The following is a 19,409-nucleotide window of genomic DNA, read 5'->3' on the forward strand; positions in this document are numbered from 1 at the left end:
GGTCTTCACTGTAAACTTACTGAAAGACTTTAGGTGCCCTGTTTCCTTCTAGCATCTCTTCATTGCTGATATTGTAAGACTCCACTGAGAATTGTGACAGTACTTAAAATTAAATATGAATGCACAGTGATATAACAAGGTGAGGTAAACTGGAAAACCTAAAATGAACACATGGGTCTTTTTAAACTCTAGGGTTAGTAGCCATGCCTGGTAGCCCAGGCCTATAAACCCAGCTACTTGGAGACCAAGGCAGGAAAGTAAAGTTAAAGGCATTGCCTAAGCAACTTAGTAAGATGCTGTCTCAAAAAGTGAGAGGAGGCAGGGTTGTAGCTCAATGGTATAGCACTTCTTTGTCATTTGCCATGTCCTGAGTTCAAATTCTTGGACCCAATTAGCAGAAAGACATCAAGGAAAGAACAGTTTGAGCATATCTTAGAGTCTTGGAGGAACCTAGACAGGCTGTTAATGTTTTAGGTTCCAGCTGTGGTGAATCACTGACGTGTGCTGTCTGGCATTGGAGTTACTATACAACAGGCTCTGGAGCCATTCAGTCCTAGTTTCTCAGTATTCTTTCCCTCAGGGATGGAGGTCATAGAACCTGCAGTTCATGATATAAAAGCTCATTAAAACCAATTGTGTGGGGCTGGAGAGATGCTCAGAGGTTAACACTGGCTGATCTCACAGAAAACCCAGGTCCAGCTGCCAGCATCCACATGGTGGCTCACAACCATCTTGTAAGTCCAATCCCAAGGGATCTAGTAATCTAACCTCTAGGGGCACCAGGCGTGCACATAGTGTACATATATATGTACGTACACACACACACACACACACACACACACACACACACACACACACAAAACATTCATACACATAAATCTAAAAATAAAAGAAAAATTAAACCCAATTATGGCACACACCTCTTCTCAGCACTTGGGAGGTAGAAGTGGCAAGATCAGTGTGAAGCCCCTCTCTACTATATAGTATGTTTGAGGCCAGCCTGGCTACATGAGACCCTGTCTCAAAAAAAAAAATCCCTATTCCTTTAATGTACCCATTACCATTTTTCTAGTACACTCCAGTCCTTGCTGTCTGGAATGCTCTCTTCTGTTATCTGCTGTAACACTATCCCTTAGGATGTATATGCTTTCTCTGGTTTTCTCCACATCGAAAGAGAAGGAATTGGTACTCATTTCTAGTTAGAATTGAAATATATAAATGCATCTTAGCAAGGCTTAGTCCTCCTGAACTTTCTAGTTGACTGATCATTGATCTGTCCTGGTGCTCAGTAAATGGGAATGGAAAAATGGTTTAGGGATTAGGAGAAGGCAAAGGAGCCCTCCCATGTCTGACTCGGGTCACTCTGATCTTTTCAGTCATGTCCTTCAGTGAATTTGTCTTTATCAGGTTCATATTCCATTCCAACATTCCCTCCCCTCAAGAAATAGTGAACACTTTGATTGCACTATCTTTATTTCCTAGGATGGAAGTGTCTTAAGTCACATCCTGGGCCCCAGAGTCCCGTGTGTTGAGGTTTCTGGCCCCTCACAGAGATGGAACAAGCATGTTCAGGGAGGCTCACTGGCCAGGCTGGCCAAGGTCCCTTTCAAGGGGATACACCATGAAGATGACATTGTCCCAGGGAGGGAGAGCAGGATGATCTGGTCTGACCACCTCAAAGCCCATGTAGCTAAAAGCTCGCAGCAGGGCACCTGTAGAGGAACAGAACAAATTATTAGAACATCCACTGAAGCCCAGCCCATGTAACTCCTCATAGATTTGTTTTCTTCAGGGAGTGACTCTGGAAAGCAGTATAGTGCAGGCTTAGGGTGTGCTTTGGAGTGATAGAGACACAGGCCTACCCTGCCTTTAGTATTCACTTTACCATTTGAGTTAACCTTTCAGATCTCCAGTTTACTCGGTTGTAAAATGAGAATGAGAACCTTCTTCACAAATTTTAAATGTGATTATTCAAGTGCTTATTGCAATGATGCCATTTTAAGCTCTAAAATAGTATCTACTATTGCTGGCAATTGACCAGCATCTGGTTTTTTCGGCTTTGATTTTGTTTTGAGATCTCACAATGTAACTAATCTGACCCTGAGTGCAGAATTCTCCTGTCCTAGGTTTCCAAATGCTAGAATCACAGGCTTGTACCATCATGCCCAGTTCATCTTGTCTTATATCTGACAAAGTATAAACTCTCTGAAAGATGAGCAATAACATATTGCATCTGGTTAAATATGTTCCTGTCCTCCTGGCTTTTTATACATGTCCATTCCTGCTGTGCAGGCTTGATACATTTGCTTGACACCCTTTGTCAGTCCACCGCCTTCCTTAAGTGGATTCCGTGTAATCTCTCCAGTGCTCCCAGCCTTGTGCCTGACACCGCCTGCAGGGGCTCCTTGTTAGTCCACTTGTCATGGACCAGACAGAATGCTGTGTGCCTTAATTTCCTTTGCAATAGAAGTGGGGACAGGGGCTGCTGAAATGCCAGGGAGGAGGGACTTATCCAAAGTCCTAAGAGCCCAAGCTCACCTCTGTCCTTCCGGTCTTTTTGGAAGTTCACAAACACAGAGTCCACATTGGTATTCTCTTCCATGTACTCCAGTGTTGCTGTCAAACTAGAGGCCAGAGAGAACGTTAATACTCAGTTAACTTGGAATCTAGACGGTCAGAGCAGGAGAAATACTGATGAGTGTTTGCTCTCGACCTACCGAAACCGGAAAATGGAAAGTTCTAAAGGAGTTTGGGTGGCTTTTCTCTGAAGCCAAGGATTCCACCTAAGTGAAGTGTGTGTCACAGAAAGGGTCATGGAGGAAAGGACTGCTGAGCAACAAAGTATTCAACTATTTGGTTCCTCACTTTAGTGTTCCTGAGTCTGAGTCCAGGAAATGTCCCTTAACTAAAAGTGTTCTCTGAACCCCAGGATCTTATCTGTATGCTGCTAGTGTGCTGTGTCTGGTCCAGCTCCTCAGTCACTGTGACATGATCAACAGTGGAACACACCCCATCTCTTCCTACACCCATCCAGCTCCTCACCTTTCTCGGTTGCCTTCATCCAAGGTCTGATGTGGGATATCCAGGAAGAGTCGGTGGTCACACAGAAGGCCGTGCCAGTGAGCAGAGGAATGGGGGCTGAGACGGAAGTGGAAGTCTAACTGAACTGGATCTTGGTGAAGCAGGGGGTCAGTTGATAGCACTGTCAGGTTCCCAGCCTGGAAAATACAATTGAAGTAATAATCTATGCTCTTAATCCCAGCACTCGGGAGGCAGAGCCAGGCGGATCTCCGTGAGTTCGAGGCCAGCCTGGGCTACCAAGTGAGTTCCAGGAAAGGCGCAAAGCTACACAGAGAAACCCTGTCTCGAAAAACCAAAAAAAAAAAAATTAATTAATTAATAAATAATAATAATAATAATCTATGCTCATTGAAGTCTTCAAATCACATCTAGGGCGAATTGGGATGCTCTCGTAGAACCAAGGAGAGGCAGATGAGGGAAGCTGGGAAAAGTCAGAATCTTAAAAGATGAGACTATTCCTTAGTCCTAGGACTAGCTATCCGATACTGAGTTCTACTTGATGTCACATACCTAGGATTACTTTCTAGTGCTGGGAAGCTCAGGGTGTCATCTTGCTCATGCTATATCCCCAGCCCCACTTTTACTTTTTTTGTGGGGCTGGGGAATAAGGTCTTGCTTACTTACTGAGGCTAGCTTTGTAGTCACTCTGTATCCTAGGCAACCCTTTGAAGAAACTGGGATTACAGGCCTTTTACCTCCAGGCACATCTCTAAACTACTTTGTGTCCCCAAGTCCCACTACAGTCTGCTATACCTTTGTTCCTACTTCTTCCCCATCCTGCTGTTTGCTACCAGCTATATGGCCTTTAGATCTCTGGGCCAGATTCCTTCTAGAAAGCAAGTAGATTTTACACATGAGCTCAGGGCTCTACCTCCCTCTAGTTTTTATGGTTATCAATGTTCCCCTCCTTGACAAAGTCATCACAGCCATCAGAGAGCTGTCTTGTCCCACCACCAGCTCATAGTCTACTTACTGAATACAGTTCTTTAAGCTGGCCGTGGTCTTTTTCCTGCTCAGTGCTTCTGCCCACCTGGAGGCCTCCTGGGGACTCAGGAGCACTGGAGGCAGCACGGGACGCAGCACGGGAGGCAGCAGCGTTGGGGCCGCAGTGTCAGGTCCTCCTGTTCTTTATACGTGATGCTTGTTTGGGAAAGAGAGACCCACGTTAGTTACCTCAGAGCATGGGGTGTCAACTGTGATGGTAGCCTCCTGACTTCAGCTACACAGGACCAGTCTTCAACAGTTTCCTGTATCCTATGGACTAGCCTATTTTTCCAGGCCAAACAAATAGAAAAATTATACAAATCCATGCCAGGCTTCTACCCTGCCACTTAGGAAATTCTTTCCAATTGTTTTGTTTTCCTTATATTTTATGTAACCACAGCTAAAGATGAAAACAAGTACCTTTTGTAACAACAAGGCAGCATCTTCTCCCGGAGGGTGATCCGGTATTTGTAACAGTAGAGGTAATAGGCGTATGGTGACCAGATGGGGTAGAGGTAGTTCCGTGTTTTTCCCCTCTTGATATAAGAAAGGGAGTAGAGAGAGGGGCGGGACCTGTTACAAGGCAGTTTCTCTGTTCAGTGCCTCCCTGCGGCAAAGTGAGCTTCAGAGGATGAGGGGCAGAATTTCAGGCAACCTTGTCATTGTGACCTGGCAGGCACTATGACATAGACAAGAGGTCAATGCTTATGTCACTTCAGTTTTACCCCCTCCTGTCCCATCAACCAAGGCTCATGTTTAACTAGTATACACTTTACAATTCCATTGATAGTTTCAAATGCTTTAAAACTTATGCCCTGGCCGGGCGGTGGTGGTGCACACCAGGCAGATCTCTGTGAGTTGGAGGCCAGCCTGGGCTACAGAGCAAGATCCAGGACAGGCACCAAAGCTACACAGAGAAACCCTGTCTCAGGAAAAAAACAAAACCAAAAAAAAAAACAAACAAACAACAAAAAAAAAAACCTTACGTCCTGGTTGACAAACAGCCTTGCCTGAGTCCTTACACCCACCACCCTGGCCTCCCTCTGGAACACTTCTAAATCCAGCAACCACAGAGTTGGTGTCTGACGCCACAGTAAGCTCCCAAGACCCTGCCCCAGCACTTGGCCTGATTAGTAGCTGTTTTGCAGTTCTTTATTTTTACTCTCTTCCCTCTCCATAGCACAGAAGCACTACAAACTACAGAACTCCCCCTGTTGTCTTTACAGGGTCTAGTAATCCCAAATTAAACACCTCTAGGAAGTTGTAAGGCTATATCCTTAATCCCAGCAATCAAGAGGCAGGGATGGAGGATTGCTTAACATCTAGAACCAGCCTGGTTTGATGTGGCAAGGCTCTGGCTGGACAGGGCTATACAGCAAAACCCTGTTACACACACACACACACACACACACACACACACACACACACACACACACACCACAAACCCAGTGGGAATTAGTGAAGCTATGGAGTAGATATATTAAAATGTAGAAAGCTCACACCAACATAATTAGCAATAGGTTGCTGTGCCAGAACACAGAATCAGTGGTGCTATATCAATTTTTCAACAGAAGCTAAAACTATGATAAATCACACACACATACACACACACACACACACACACACACACACAAACACACACACACACACACGCGCGCGCGCACACGAACATGGAAAGGAGAGGCTCTATCAAACTGGTTGTGCTGGTTAATTTTATGTCAACTGGATGCAAGCTAGAGTTGTTTGAGAAGAGGTAACCTCAACTGAGGTTTCCTGTGGACAAGCCCATGGGGCATTTTCTTAATTGATGGTTGATGTGGGAGGTCTCAGCTCACTATGTGCAGTGAGCCCTGAGCTGGTAGTCCTAGGTGCTATAAGAAAGCAATCTAAGGCAGAGCAAGCCACAAGGAGCAAAGCAGTAGACAGCATTCCTCCACGACCTTCTCTTCAGTTCCTGCCCTGACTTCCCTCGGTGACAAAGTGGGACCCAAAAGTTGTAAGGTGAAATAAACCCTTTTCTTCCTAAGGCCATGGTGTTTTATCACAAAAATAGAAACACAGTTAAAACAGTGATAACATTTAACATTAAGGACAAAATTTGGTTCTAGAACCAACAGTTTGAGACCTCTTCAAATTTATTACCCATCACTGCAGATACTTATTGAAGGCCCACTACGAGCCAGGCACCACTATGGTGAACCACAGACCTTTGCTCTATGGAACTTTTCAAAGTGAGAGAAGAAAGTAGATAAGTATACAGAAAATAAGTATATCAGAAGAGAACTGGTATGCGGGGAAACAGGTTAAAAGAGGACCAAGCTGCGTGTGGTGGCACACACCTTTAGTCTCAGTACTTGGGAAGCAGAGGCAGGCAGATCTTTTGAGTTTGAGGACAGCCTGGTCTATATAAGGAATTCCAGGCCAACCAGAGCTACCCTGTGAGACCCAATATCAAAATTAAAAAAAATTATTAGGAGTATGGGATATGCAGCAGGGTTTCAGCACAGGTGATTCAAGTAAGCCTCACTGAAAAGATGATCAATCAAAGATGTATAGAGTTAAGATTGTTAACCAGTCAAGCATGATGGGGCACATCTTTAACGCCAGCCCTTAGGAGGCAGAGGCAGACAGATCTCTGAGTTCGAGGCCAGCCTGGTCTTTAGAGTGAGTCCCAGGACAGCCAGGGCTACAGAGAAACCTTGTCTAAAAAAAAAAAAAAAAAAAAAAAAGCCTGGTACCTAAGTAAGTAAAATATTTCTAGAGGCATGTTATAAGGCTCATTGGTAGTGCTACTTACTGCCAAGTCTGATGGCCTGAGTTCAATCCCTGAAACCCATGCAAAGATAGAAGAGAACAGACTCCCACTGACCTCCACATGTGCCGTCTCAGGCATCCACAAATGAAAACATGCATATACACACACATAACACAGACACACACACACACACACACACACACACACACAAAATAACTTTAAAAAAAAAAAGGCTAGGCAGTGGTGATGGCACACGCCTTTAATCCCAGCACTTGGGAGGCAGAGGCAGGTGAATCTCTTGAGTTCAAACCAACCTGGTCTACAAAGCAAATTTCAGGACAGCCAGGGCTACATGGAAAAAACTTGCCTCAAAATAATAATAATAGTAATAATAATAATAATAATAATAATAATAATAATAATAATAATAGACTTAAGAAATCTAATGTCTAGGGATAAGGATCATCCCTTTCAGAAGCAACAGCCAATGCAGAAGCTAAGCATGTCTGCTGTTTTCAATGCAGGGTAGCTATTATAGGTGAATGGAGCAGTATATGCTACAGGGAATGAGAGTTAATGGGACCACATGATACAGGGCTACCTACGCCATTCTGTGAAGTTTTTCTTTAGAGTAAAGGGGAAGTGGCTGAGCAGTGTTTTGCATGAAAGAATGACTAGATATGATATGCTTTAAAAATGATCCTTACCAGTGGTACACACCTGTACTCCCAGCAGTTTGGAGGCTGGGGCAGGATAAGAATTTGAGGTTAAGGTTAATTTAGGTTATACGTCTCAAATGAAAAAAAGATTCTTTTTTAAGACAAGGTCTTATGCAGCCCAGAATAGTCTAGAGCTAACTACATAGGAGAAGATGACTTTGAACTTCTGATCCTCCTGCCTCTACCTCCAAAGTGCTGAGATTATAAGCATGTGCCCACCACATCTGGCTTTAGGAAAGAAAATCCTGTAAAACTGTGCAGTAGACATCTCTTGTTCAGTATTTCTACAGAAAAAGATAATGTATTTTCCACAGTGGGGCATTAGAGATAATGGTGAGGCAGGCAAGCATGTGGATAGCTACACATCTTTCCCAACAAAGCACTTAGCAACCTGGGACTCCCCATCTGCATCAAGCTATCCACACACCCCTCTTCAAACAAAGCAGTAACTCCAACAAATAGCTCCCTAGCAACCCTTAGTAATTCTTTTGTGGTCAAAAGCATATCCTGAAACCAGAGTCAATGGCTAGTCCAACCTGGGCTGGTGTTGGGTGCACGTGCAGGAATGAAAACTGTGTCTCTTGTTATAGAAAATACGGTATTTGCCATCTTATGCCTATGCATGATTGCTCATGTATATGGTTCAAACTAGATACCCCATGGAAAAGAAGATGCACAATGAACAAAAGAGTACATAACCATTACCTGTCAATTAAAACAAGAAAGCCTCAGGCTGGGGAGGTGGCTCAGTGTGTAAGAACACTTGCTGCACAAGCATAAGGACCTGAGTTTGAATCCCCAACACCCAGGTAAGAAGCTGAAGGTGGTCACGTGCCTGTAACTGCAGTGCTGTTTGTTGGGAGTGGAAATGGGAAGGTAGCGGGGCTTCCAACCGCCATCCTAGTTCCAGGTTCACTGAAACACCCTGTTTCAAGGGGCTACAGCAAAGCAGGACAGCTGAAGTCCTTTGGCCTCTTCACACAGGTATATGTGCACAAACAAGCCCCCCACTTTGTCTCTCTTTCTCTTTCCTCCACTCCTCTCTCTCCTTCCCACTCTCCCCCTCCCTTTTCATCTCTTCCTCTCTCCTCTCTCCTCTCTCCCTCTCTCTCTCTCTCTCTGATACAAACACACACACACACACACACACACACACACACACACACACACACACACACACCAAAAAGTTCCTTTCCCCTTAATAACCAACTGCTCTTCCTCTTGAACATAAAAGAAAGCCCTGAACAGTCGCCAGGCACTCTTGAGCTGCCTGCTTGCTCAGGACCCCAATTTCTTATAGCATATCTAACTTGTGCTTTTACTTTGCCTCTGAATAAGATCTCATGCTACTTTGTTCTTTGTGTGTGCTTTTTTTTATTCTTTGAACAAAATGCCACAAATCTGGAAACACTGGGGCTCTAGAGCAACCCCTAATAACATACTTGGTGACCCCAACCAGAAGCTAAGAGAATAAATCCTCTTCTGTCTGATGGATGCAAATTCCCTTGAACATTCTCCAGTCCCCTCTACTCTGATGCCTATGGCTGTGCATGGTAGCTGTCAGAAAGCTGCCATCACTCCTCAGCCACGCCACTTGTCTGGCTGAGGAGGAATAGGTGGGGTAGCTGTGGCTAAATGACCTCTGGAAGCTGCTTCACCAGGACAGCAAAAAGGAGAAAGAAGTGGGTATGGCAGTTCCTTCCTAGCAGGGCTTTAAACAGACTCACAGTTAACCCAGTAAATTCAGTATGATTTTGAGGCAGAATAGAGATGCAAAGAGGTAGAGTTCCCTGCTTCACTCCAATATTGCTTTTGTTCCCTGGAGTGAACCCAAAATTTATTACCACTTGGACTTAATTTTTTTTTAAAGACTTGGTCTCACCATATAGCTCTGGCTGTCCTGGGACTCAGAGATCCTCCTGCCTCTGTCTTCTGAATGCTGGAATTAAAGGCATGCACCACCACACCTGGCCCACCACTTGGAATGTTTTAAATTATTTGTATGCCTGTGTGTGTGTGTAGAAGTCAAAGGACAGCTTTTCCAGGAGTCTGTTCTTTCTCCTTGTTTTTGAAATAGAATCTCTCTTGTTATTTCTGCTGCTACACTATGAACTTGAACTTCTGGTCAATTCTGTCTCTACCTCCCATCTCACCATAGGAATTCTGAGGCTGGAATTACAAACTCAGCAAACTCAAGTCATCTGGCTTTGGGGGGCTTTGTGTGTTGTGGGACTCTCCCAGGTTATCAGGGTTGTACAACAAGCGCTTTACCTACTGAACTGTCGTCTTTCCAGCTCTAACACTTAGATTTAAAAACCTTTTCTTTCTTCTTTCCTTTTGCTTTTTTCCCTCCCTCCTTTTAAAGCCTTTTCCTTTCCTTTTCTTCTCACCCTTTCTTTGATCTCATTTCTTTCTGGGTTTCAGAGTACAGCATTCTTACAGGAACTGACCAAGGTAGTAGGGAGCTTTGGTAATTGCTCTCATGGGGCGGGGGGGGGGGGGGGGGGGTGTGTGTGTGAAGAGATAGTTCTGCTGTTCCTGGGACTCAGTAACTGAAAACATAACTTCCTATCTGCCTTTAGCTTTTCATAGATAAAGTGCTTGTCTGCAGAGACGAGCAGAAAATACAAAGGAAATGAAACAAATCCACATGTCAGTGAGGCACTGTTTGAACAGTTCTAGCCATAGACAGCCTCTCCTCCAGCTCTCATTCAGGCAGTAGGCCAGCATATGTGCCAGCACCTTTCCCAGGGAAGCTCTTTGAGTAACAGTAGCAAATACTTGGATTCTGGAAATAGATAAAAGGTAGAAAACATGGGGTTTCCTGATGGCCTGTGAGACTAAAAAGACAGAGAAAGAGAGAAGGATGTTCTCAGTACTCAGAGGACCAGAAGTGGATCTGAAGTGAAAGCCTCCTCCTTGAGAACTAGCTTTAATGGTACCAGAAGGTGTCATGCAAGCTTCCAAAGGAGGGAAACAACTGATAATTCTTACTATGATGCCTACGAACCATAACAGTGACCAGCATGTCATGCATACCTTGGTGGTAACCAACAACTCTAATTGTACTCTGAACAAGAGGGAAATCATGCCTGGTACTAAAATCCAGCCTACCCATGGCCAGTGAAGTCTTGGAGAAGAACCTGTATCCTCCACTTGACTAAACCAGCATAGTCTCTAACTACACTCTAAGTATTGTATCCTTATAGCCACAAATAAGTGTAGTTCTTAGTGTTCATCAAGGAACATCTTTGCAACAAACAGGTGGACATCATTCAAAAAAAAACACACAACCATCAAAATGCAGAGTTGTGGAGCGTGGTCCCAACTGATACATCTATAACATAGCTTCACCTAAAGTTTAAGGATTGTTTTAGAACAGAAGTTCTCAACCTGGGGTTGGGGAACACAACTCCTTTGGGGGTCAAATGACCCTTTCACAGGGGTCACATATCAGTTATCCTGCATACCAGATATTTACATTATGATTCATAACAGTAGCAAAATTACAGTAGAAACAAAATAATTTTATGGTTGGGGGGTCACAACATAAGGAACTATATTAAAGGGTCACATCATTGGGAAAGTTGAGAACCACTGTTGTAGAAGAAGATTGTAAGAGGCAAAGGGACAAGAAGTTTTCTATGAGATAGTGTCTCCTACAAATGTTAGGAAAGCTACATCCATGAAGTCTCACCAACATGGCTGCCTAAACAAGACCTGAACAAGGAGAACACTAATATACATGCTAATGAAAAGGGGAAGCTCACAAGGCCTCAACTCTAGACAACTACAGGCAACCAAGGAATGCTGAGAGCAGGAGAAAGTCTTCTCCAGGGAAGAGCATCAAGTGGTTATCCAGTACCAAATGGTTAGCTCTGAAAACATATATATACAAGTAACATTATACAGACTGAGCAGGTTGTATTTACATACTTAAGAATATAAACACATGTCGGGCGGCCATGGAGCACGACTTTAATCCCAGCACTCAGGAGGCAGAGCCAGGCTGATCTTTGTGAGTTCCAGACCAGCCTGGGCTACCAAGTGAGCTCCAGGACAGGCACCAAAACTATACGGAGAAACCTGGTCTCAAAAAACAAAACAACATATAATATTATATATATATATATGTTGTTTTGAGAGAGAGAGAGAGAGAGAGAGAGAGAGAGAGAGAGAGAGAGAGAGAGAGTTAACAAATAAGGGGAAAGAAGCCTTGACTTAGAGCAAGGAAAGATACATGGGAGGGGTCAGAGGTAGGAAAAGGGAGGGAGAAATATCACCTCAAATAAAAAGTGTAAAAGTTTTAAAATAATAAAAATGTGTTCAAGAGGGCTGGAGAGATGGCTCAGAGGTTAAGAGCACCAACTGCTCTTCCAGAGGTCCTGAGTTCAATTCCCAGCAACCACATGGTGGCTCACAACCATTTGTAATGAGATCTGGCACCCTCTTCTGTATACATAATAAATAAATAAATCTTTTTTTAAAAAAAGTGTTCAAGCCGGGCGGTGGTGGTGCACGCCTTTAATCCCAGCACTCGGGAGGCAGAGGCAGGCGGATCTCTGTGAGTTCGAGGCCAGCCTGGGCTACCAAGTGAGTTCCAGGAAAGGCACAAAGCCACACAGAGAAACCCTGTCTCGAAAAACCAAAAAAAAAAAAAAAAAGTGTTCAAGAACTGAAGAAAAACAAAACCAACAACAAAATGGAGTTATCAACTGAAATGGGAAAACCTGCAGGTAGGGCAGCTTGGGAAGAATGGAGTATAAATTGGTTAACTTTAAAATGTCTGTTAGACATATAAGAAAATAATAAGATGTTGGGTATTTCAATGTGAAATTTGTGTGGAAGTCTAGAATAGAAATTCAAACACCACTGGCATATAAATAACAGCCATAAGATTAACCAAGAACATCAAGAGAATGGATACTAAGAAGAGTACAGTCCATATACTGAGTGCAGGGTACAAAAGATGAAAAGAAGACTGTTTAACAAAGACTATTGCCCTGGAAACCAAGGAGATATATGGAGGGGGTCAGTCTACTTAAGAGCACATGCAATGATGCATAGTGTATCTTTCAACGCTCTTCTCTATAGACACTCTTTCAGCCCATTTTTATAATCCAGTACAAAGACTCCACAGAAGGAACTGTGTGTTTCTTACAGTAGGGTTTTTTTCTCTATAGCTTATGTCTCCTGCAACTCTTTAAATATTAGCTTAAATACTATAATGTAACAATATCATGGAGAGTCAACAGAGCTTTTAGAGTATCCCACCCTTTGACTACTTTTAGATAGACTCAAAGGAAAATTGATAGTGGCATCCATATTCTTTTAGTGTTCAGAAATTATAGAATGTCAAAATTAGAAATTATCTCAGCAATTAGGACTAAATCCACTTTTATTATCATTTTTATTATCACTTTTATTATTATTATTATTATTAATTACTGATCTCGCTGGCCCAGAGCTTCTGGTGTAAATCAGGTTAGCCTGGAAACGTGCCCTGTTGGAAGATTACAGGCATGAGCCACCACGCCCCCTCCGCCTCTTTTTAAAAGTAAAGCTAAAGGAAAGATTATCTTTTCCGTTGTCAGTCCGCTTAATGCTCCTTAAATTATCTGTGGAGAGGGGTGACGAAAATAAATAGCAGGTCTCCCCATTGTCCTATCTCCGGAGTGCAAGGTGCGGTGACGGCCGCTGTCCCACTCCCGGTCCCTGGGTCTCAGCAGAGCCTGCAGCCGCGCCAGTCAGGCGCGCCGCGGGCAGCCCAGAGGGCTTGGCTGCGCCTGCGCGGGGCCTTCCTCCGTTTCTCCGCGCCGGGGTCATGGCCGCCTCCGTGGCTCCGCGAAGCAGGGCTCTGCTGGGGGCTGGCGCTGCTTGGCTGCGGCAAGGAGGCGTCGGGGAGCTACTGCGGGCGCGAACTGAAGGGGGGCCCCCGGGGCGCGACTTCAGTCTCTCTCATTACCGGGTGAGGGCCGGCTGGGGCTCGGGGTCCGGGACCGTGACGGACAGGAGGGCCGTTCATGGCAGATTGAGCCCCGCGAGGGCCGCTCCGTGGGGTGGCGGGCTTTCCCTGGGGTGCAGGGGACGGTGGCGGGCTGGCGGGTGTCCTGGACACGCGCTCACCCCAGCCCCCCTGACCGCCAGAGCACGGTCATCGTGGAACGCTGGTGGAAGGTGCCGCTCGCCGGAGAGGGCCGGAAGCCGCGCCTGCACCGGCGGCACCGCGTGTATAAGCTGGTGGAGGACACGAAACACCGACCCCAAGACCTCCTGGAGCTCATCCTCACGCAGTCCGTGGACGGTAAGACCTGGCCCCGAATGCCGACCCCCCGGGCTGCCGCTGTAGGACGTTAACGCCCTCCTGCCCCTCCCCATGTGTTTGCCTTGTGTTTACTACTTTGTGGCTCTGATGAAAAAAGTCGTCACGACGAGTACTGTGTGTGATTTAGATACTGGCCTCCAGCACGGAAAATTAAAACGTGTGTGCAGTACTGTTGACTGTGAAGAGAAAACCCAACAGTTTGCATCACGCATAATGAAATCCTTTGATTGAACAACCCCGTCTACACCAGTTTTTAGACATGTGACAAGTGTAGTTCCTAATAAATATGTGGTGTGTGTGTGTGTGTGTACACCAGTTTTTAGACATGTGACAAGTGTAGTTCCTAATAAATATATGGTGTGTGTGTGTGTGTGTAGGTGTGTAGGTCAAAGGGCCACCTTATCACTTGATACAGGGCGTAGAGCCGAGCCCCAGCTATCTGCCCATTTCCTCCCCATGGTGCTAGAGTTATGGACCACATCCAAACTGTGCAGCAGGCACTTTAACGGTTGAGCCTTATAACCTACCCCCACAAATTGACTTTTATTTTTTAAGGAAGAATAAAAACTGTGAGAAAATAAGGACTGTCTCTTTTTTATGCCCCCCTTCCCCTTGGTGGTGATGCTGGAGATGGTCCCCAGGTTCTAAGTATGCCAAGGGAAGGCCTTTACCAGTGGACTGTACCCCAGGATGATCATCTTTTCTGAAGGGACTCCTACAGTTTTCATCTGTTCCTGTTCTCATTGGCAGAAATTGGAGTCCGGGGTGATCTGGTCTCCGTGAAAAAGTCTCTGGGTCGCAATAAACTCCTTCCTCAGGGGCTGGCTGTGTATGCATCTCCTGAAAATAAGAAGCTGTTTGAAGAGGAGAAATTGGTGAGCTCAAAGGGTTTGGAGGAATAAAACTTTTAAGATTCCTGCTGGGAATTTCGTTTGTTACTAAATTTGAAGATGAAGTAGGAACTAGAACAAGAACCCAGAAGCCCCGAATAGTTGGACTGTTACTGCCTAGTGTGGGCTCCTTTCTTCTACTTAGTTTTATCTTTTCTAGCTGAGACAACAAGGAAAACTAGAGAAGATCCAGACGAAGGCAGGAGAGGCGGTGAGTCGGAAGTTTTTACTGATCCCTTATGAAGGTCGCCAACCTCCTCCTGAGAGTCTCCCTGATGTCCTTCAGGTCTGCTTACTGTTACACACAAGGATGACAAGTAGTGTCGTGGCTGGTGCTCCCCGGAGCTGGTACGGAGTCCTCTGGAAATGCTGGGTTTCCCTGTGTGGCCCTGGCTGTCCTTGAACTCAGATCTGCCTGCCTCCACCTCCTGAGTCCTAGGATTTAAGGCACACATTTTTACTTTCTTTAGAAAAATGTGCCAAATTTTTAATTAGTTAATTTCTTGCATTTGAAGTACAAATTTTGAAGTACAACATTTGAAGACATCCTTGGCCTGGGATTCTTTGCCAAAAGTGCTCTAGCTTTTGAGGGACTCCCCAGTCTGGGAATCAGGACCTGTAGGAAAATGTAAGATGAGGACTCTGCCTTTTGGGAGTATTTACATACAAGTTGAAGAGAATGTAGACACATGAGAAGGTAAACTGTAAACTAAAGGCATTAAAGCAGGAGTTACGTGGACCCTAGTGGGTTTGGAGTTATTGGGGGGAGGGGGCTTTTTTTTAAATATAGTATTAAATTAGGCCTTTTCAAATTAGTAGATTTTGAACAAATTAGGAAGTATAAGTGAATTTTCTTTTCTTTTTTTTTTTTAAGTTTTCTAGACAGGATTTCTCTGTATAGTTTTGGTGACTGTCCTGGATCTCTCTCTGTAGCCCAGGCTGGCCTCAAACTCATAGAGATCTGCCTGGCTCTGCCTCCTGAGTGCTGGGATTAAAGGTGTGCGCCACCACTGCCCAGCATATTAGTGAATTTTTAAGGTATGTTTGTTGGGGTGGGGGGTCCCATATAGCCCAAGCTGGCCTTGAATTCTGTATGTAGCCAGAGGGGTGACCAGCCAGACACAGAAGCAACAACATGGGAAGTTCATAGATGAGGTAAACAGGCCTTAGGGCAGCACATAGATTAATAGAAATGTAAAAAAAAAAAAAAAAAAAAAAAAAAAAAAGTTGTAAGAACTGGCTGGAGACAAGCCTAAGCTATTGGCCGGGCATTTATAATTAATAAGTTTCTGAGTGGTCATTTGGGAGCAACTGTCAGGACACATAAACTCTGCCTACACAGATGTATACCACAAAGGCCAGTTAGAGATGCTGGGATCAACCCCAGGTCTCATGTATGTTAGGCACACATCTATCGACAACTCTAAGGCGTATTTTAAAATGAAGACAGTGCGATCTATGTAAAGTAAAGGTTTATATAGTGTAGTACTAGAAAATAATCCAGTTGGAAGGAAGGTTGGGACAAGATGTAAAAAATAGCTTGAAACTTCAAGTAATTTATAATTTATTTTATAAGCAGGAAAACCAATGATGGAGTGTAAATAGAATTGAAATTCCTTAAATGTCAGATTAAAAGGCTACTGAAAGTGTCTTCGCCGGGCAGTGGTAGCGCACGCCTTTAGTCTTAGCACTTGGGAGGCAGAGGCGGGCAGATCTCTCTCTGTGAGTTCGAGGCCAGCCTGGTCTACAGAGTGAGTTCCAGGACAGGCTCTAAAGCTACAGAGAAACCCTGTCTCGAAAAACCAAAAAAAAAAAAAAAAAAGTGTCTTCATCCTGAGATATACCAGGAACCTTCATAGATGACCCTCAGTTTACTATAGTTATGTATATGGGGGGCAGGGCACGTGTGCAGTCCAGGGGACAGCTTGCATGAGTCAGTTCTCTCCTTCCTCTGTGTGGGTCCTGGGGTCAGACTCAGGTCATCATGCTTGGCAGCAGGCACCTTTACCTACTGAGCCATTTTACCAGCCTAATCCTGAGTTTAATACAGACTATTTCTCTTTGCCCAGAAACAGCAAGGTATAGATGAAATTCCTTATGAAGTCTTGGAAAATATCTTTTTTCCATATCAGAGTTGAAAAAAAAAATAATGTTCTATTCTTCCTAGTAGTGTTTTGTTTTCACCTGTCTTAGCTCAGGGCAGAAATTGTTGCCTTTTCCTGAACTCCCGGGCCCTGTGACTCCAGCTCCTGTTGACACAGCCCTTATTTATAATTCCTTTTAGACAGTGAAGTTTCTGAGAAGCTGTCGTCTAGAGGTGGGGATGAAGAACAACGTCAAGTGGGAACTAAACCCTGAAATTGTTGCCCGCCACTTCTTCAAGAATGTGAGTGTTCCCAAACATCAGCATTCCCTTATCATTCCCCTTATCTAGGAGACCCAGCATTGAACCCTTTCCTATAAAATGGTTTTCCCAGCTGGCGTTGGCAGTTACTTTTGGTGGGTTTGCAGGGAGAAAGGAGGAATATAGCTAGGACCTAAAGTAGCTGCAGATGTAAAGACTAATAGGAAAAAGCAATTTCATTTATCTTATCTGTAGCTAGGAAGAACCTGAAGATAGGTGACTTATTTTAGAATTGTTACTTTTGTGGATAAAGTAGTATTGGTCTTAAGACCTGTTCTGTTTGTAAACTTATCAGCTTTGCTGAGAAAGACTGAGTCTCTGTGCTGTCATCTGTGGACATCTGTGTCCTCCCCTGAGGTCAGCCAGAACCAGTTCCCCAGATATATTCATTCCTGCATAGGAAATTCTAGACCTGAGCTGTCTTTATGAGGTGGAGGCTGAAGTTGAAGGGTTTATCTCAGTGGTAACAGTAGCCACAAAAATAATTTTATGGTGGGTGGTCACCACAACATGAGGGACTGTATTAAAGGGTCACAGCATTGGGAAGCTTGAGGACCGCTGGTTAATCTGGCTGTTGGGTCTATTTTTCAGCTTGGTGTTGTGGTTGCCCCACATGCTCTGAAGTTACCTGAGGACCCCATCACGAGATGGGGCGAGTACTGGTGTGATGTGACTGTGAGTGTTTCAGGGATTTTCTTCTTTTGATTGGGAGAAGACTCAATATGAAAAGCTGGATTGGGTGGTGTTGGTTCTGCCTGACTGATCTCTGGCTATTCCTGTTTTTAATGTGTGTTCAGGTAAATGGACTCGACACTGTAAGGGTTCCTATGTCCGTGGTGCTCTTTCAGAAGCCCAAGACCAAAAGATACAAGCGCTGGTTAGCCCAGCAAGCTGCCAAGACCACGGCCTCCACCAGCTCCCAGGCAGTCTGAATGTCCTCTGCTTCCAAGACAAAGCAGTCAGAAGAGCCTTGGGATAAAGCGGGCCAGCACTCGAAGCAAGTATGAACCGTAGAGAACATGTGAGCTCAACAGACTAAATAGCACATGTGTGTAAGGCTCACTGTGTTTGTCAAACAGTGTCCTCACAACCAGCTGTATTAGAGCGTTCTGCGGCGGTAGATTTTATAAGCGGATTATCAGTGAACTGGAACAGTCTTCTTAGACTTTCCATTGGAGAGTGCATGGGAACAAGTGAAGGGCCAAGCCGTTGTTCTGACAATCGCTGTATTCTCATCCAGACTGTGTCTCGTGCAGAAATAAAGAGCTATTTAACTGGACTTCCATTGACTGTGAGCAGGATATCCAAGGAAGGTGTCTTGAGCCATGGAGGAAAGTGTAGCAGTTCACTGTGTCCTACAGTAGCCATGAGCAGACTACACTACTATAGCCAATTATGTCTGCTCTTAGAACTTTCTCTGTCTCCTTGTGACTTAGGCAATGGATTCCACTAAGATCTGAATAAGGCCTAAGGATGATTGACAGAGAAAGTGAAGCTGGATTAGTGAAGCTTAAAAGGAGAAAGAACTTCTGAATTATTTCTTAACCAGTCCTGACATTCCATAAAGATACTTGACTTCCAGACCAAGGATAAGCCTGAGGTCATTCAAGAGTTGGTGTCTTAGGCTGGGCATGGCAGTGCACACCTTTAGTCTCAGCATTCCAGGAGACAGCCTTTGTTGAACTAGCTGGACCACAGCCTGTAAGCCTCTCTAATAAATCCCCTTTATGTATATATTCTTGTTATCAGTTCTGTTCCTCTAGAGAACCCTGACTAATACAATGCTCTTCTGGAGACCTGAGTTTAGTTGCCCACACCCATGTGAAGCAGCTTACAACCACATATAACTCCACCTCCAGGGAGTTACATCCCATGCCACCTTCTCTCAGTGGACAACCATGCTTTGTGTCATACACACATAAAATTAATAAAAAAAAATCTTTCATTCATGGGTCTGGAGAGGTGGCTCGGTGGTTAAGAGCACTAGCTGCCCTTCCAGAGGACCTGGGTCAATTCCCAGCACCCACATGGCAGCTCACCACTGTCTAACTCCAACTCTGGGAGTTCCTACCCCTTCACACAGATACACATGCAGGCAGAACAGCAATGCACATAAAATAAAAATAATAAGACTCATTCATAGATAGTAAGAGTTACTCTGAACCCATCTGGCAAAGCTTGGAAGCATCTTCATCAAATTGATATGAAGTGTGTCAAAAAATCAAATCTAAACTCATTTAAAAAAAATGTG

General features: G+C 44.5%; 2 protein-coding genes across 2 annotated transcripts; one reads left to right on the top strand and one right to left on the bottom strand.

Annotated features, from left to right (window-relative positions):
• Positions 1-1,455: 1,455 nt before the first annotated feature.
• On the bottom strand, positions 1,456-4,720 carry Oaz3 (ornithine decarboxylase antizyme 3). Its single transcript, NM_001290668.1, is given in 5 exon segments — positions 1,456-1,712; positions 2,539-2,624; positions 3,043-3,218; positions 4,055-4,221; positions 4,486-4,720. Coding segments are annotated over 5 exon segments (729 nt in total). The 5' UTR covers positions 4,653-4,720; the 3' UTR covers positions 1,456-1,578.
• Positions 4,721-13,326: 8,606 nt separating this feature from the next.
• Mrpl9 (mitochondrial ribosomal protein L9) lies at positions 13,327-18,892 on the top strand. Its single transcript, XM_006994815.4, has 7 exons — positions 13,327-13,507; positions 13,687-13,843; positions 14,615-14,739; positions 14,915-14,965; positions 17,039-17,140; positions 17,750-17,833; positions 17,956-18,892. Exons 1-7 carry the CDS (start codon positions 13,364-13,366, stop codon positions 18,088-18,090), a joined length of 798 nt encoding a protein of 265 aa, XP_006994877.1. The 5' UTR covers positions 13,327-13,363; the 3' UTR covers positions 18,091-18,892.
• The last annotated feature ends 517 nt before the right edge of the window (positions 18,893-19,409 follow it).

Source organism: Peromyscus maniculatus, chromosome 6 (genome assembly GCF_049852395.1).
Source record: "Peromyscus maniculatus bairdii isolate BWxNUB_F1_BW_parent chromosome 6, HU_Pman_BW_mat_3.1, whole genome shotgun sequence".
Lineage (NCBI taxonomy): Eukaryota > Metazoa > Chordata > Mammalia > Rodentia > Cricetidae > Peromyscus > Peromyscus maniculatus.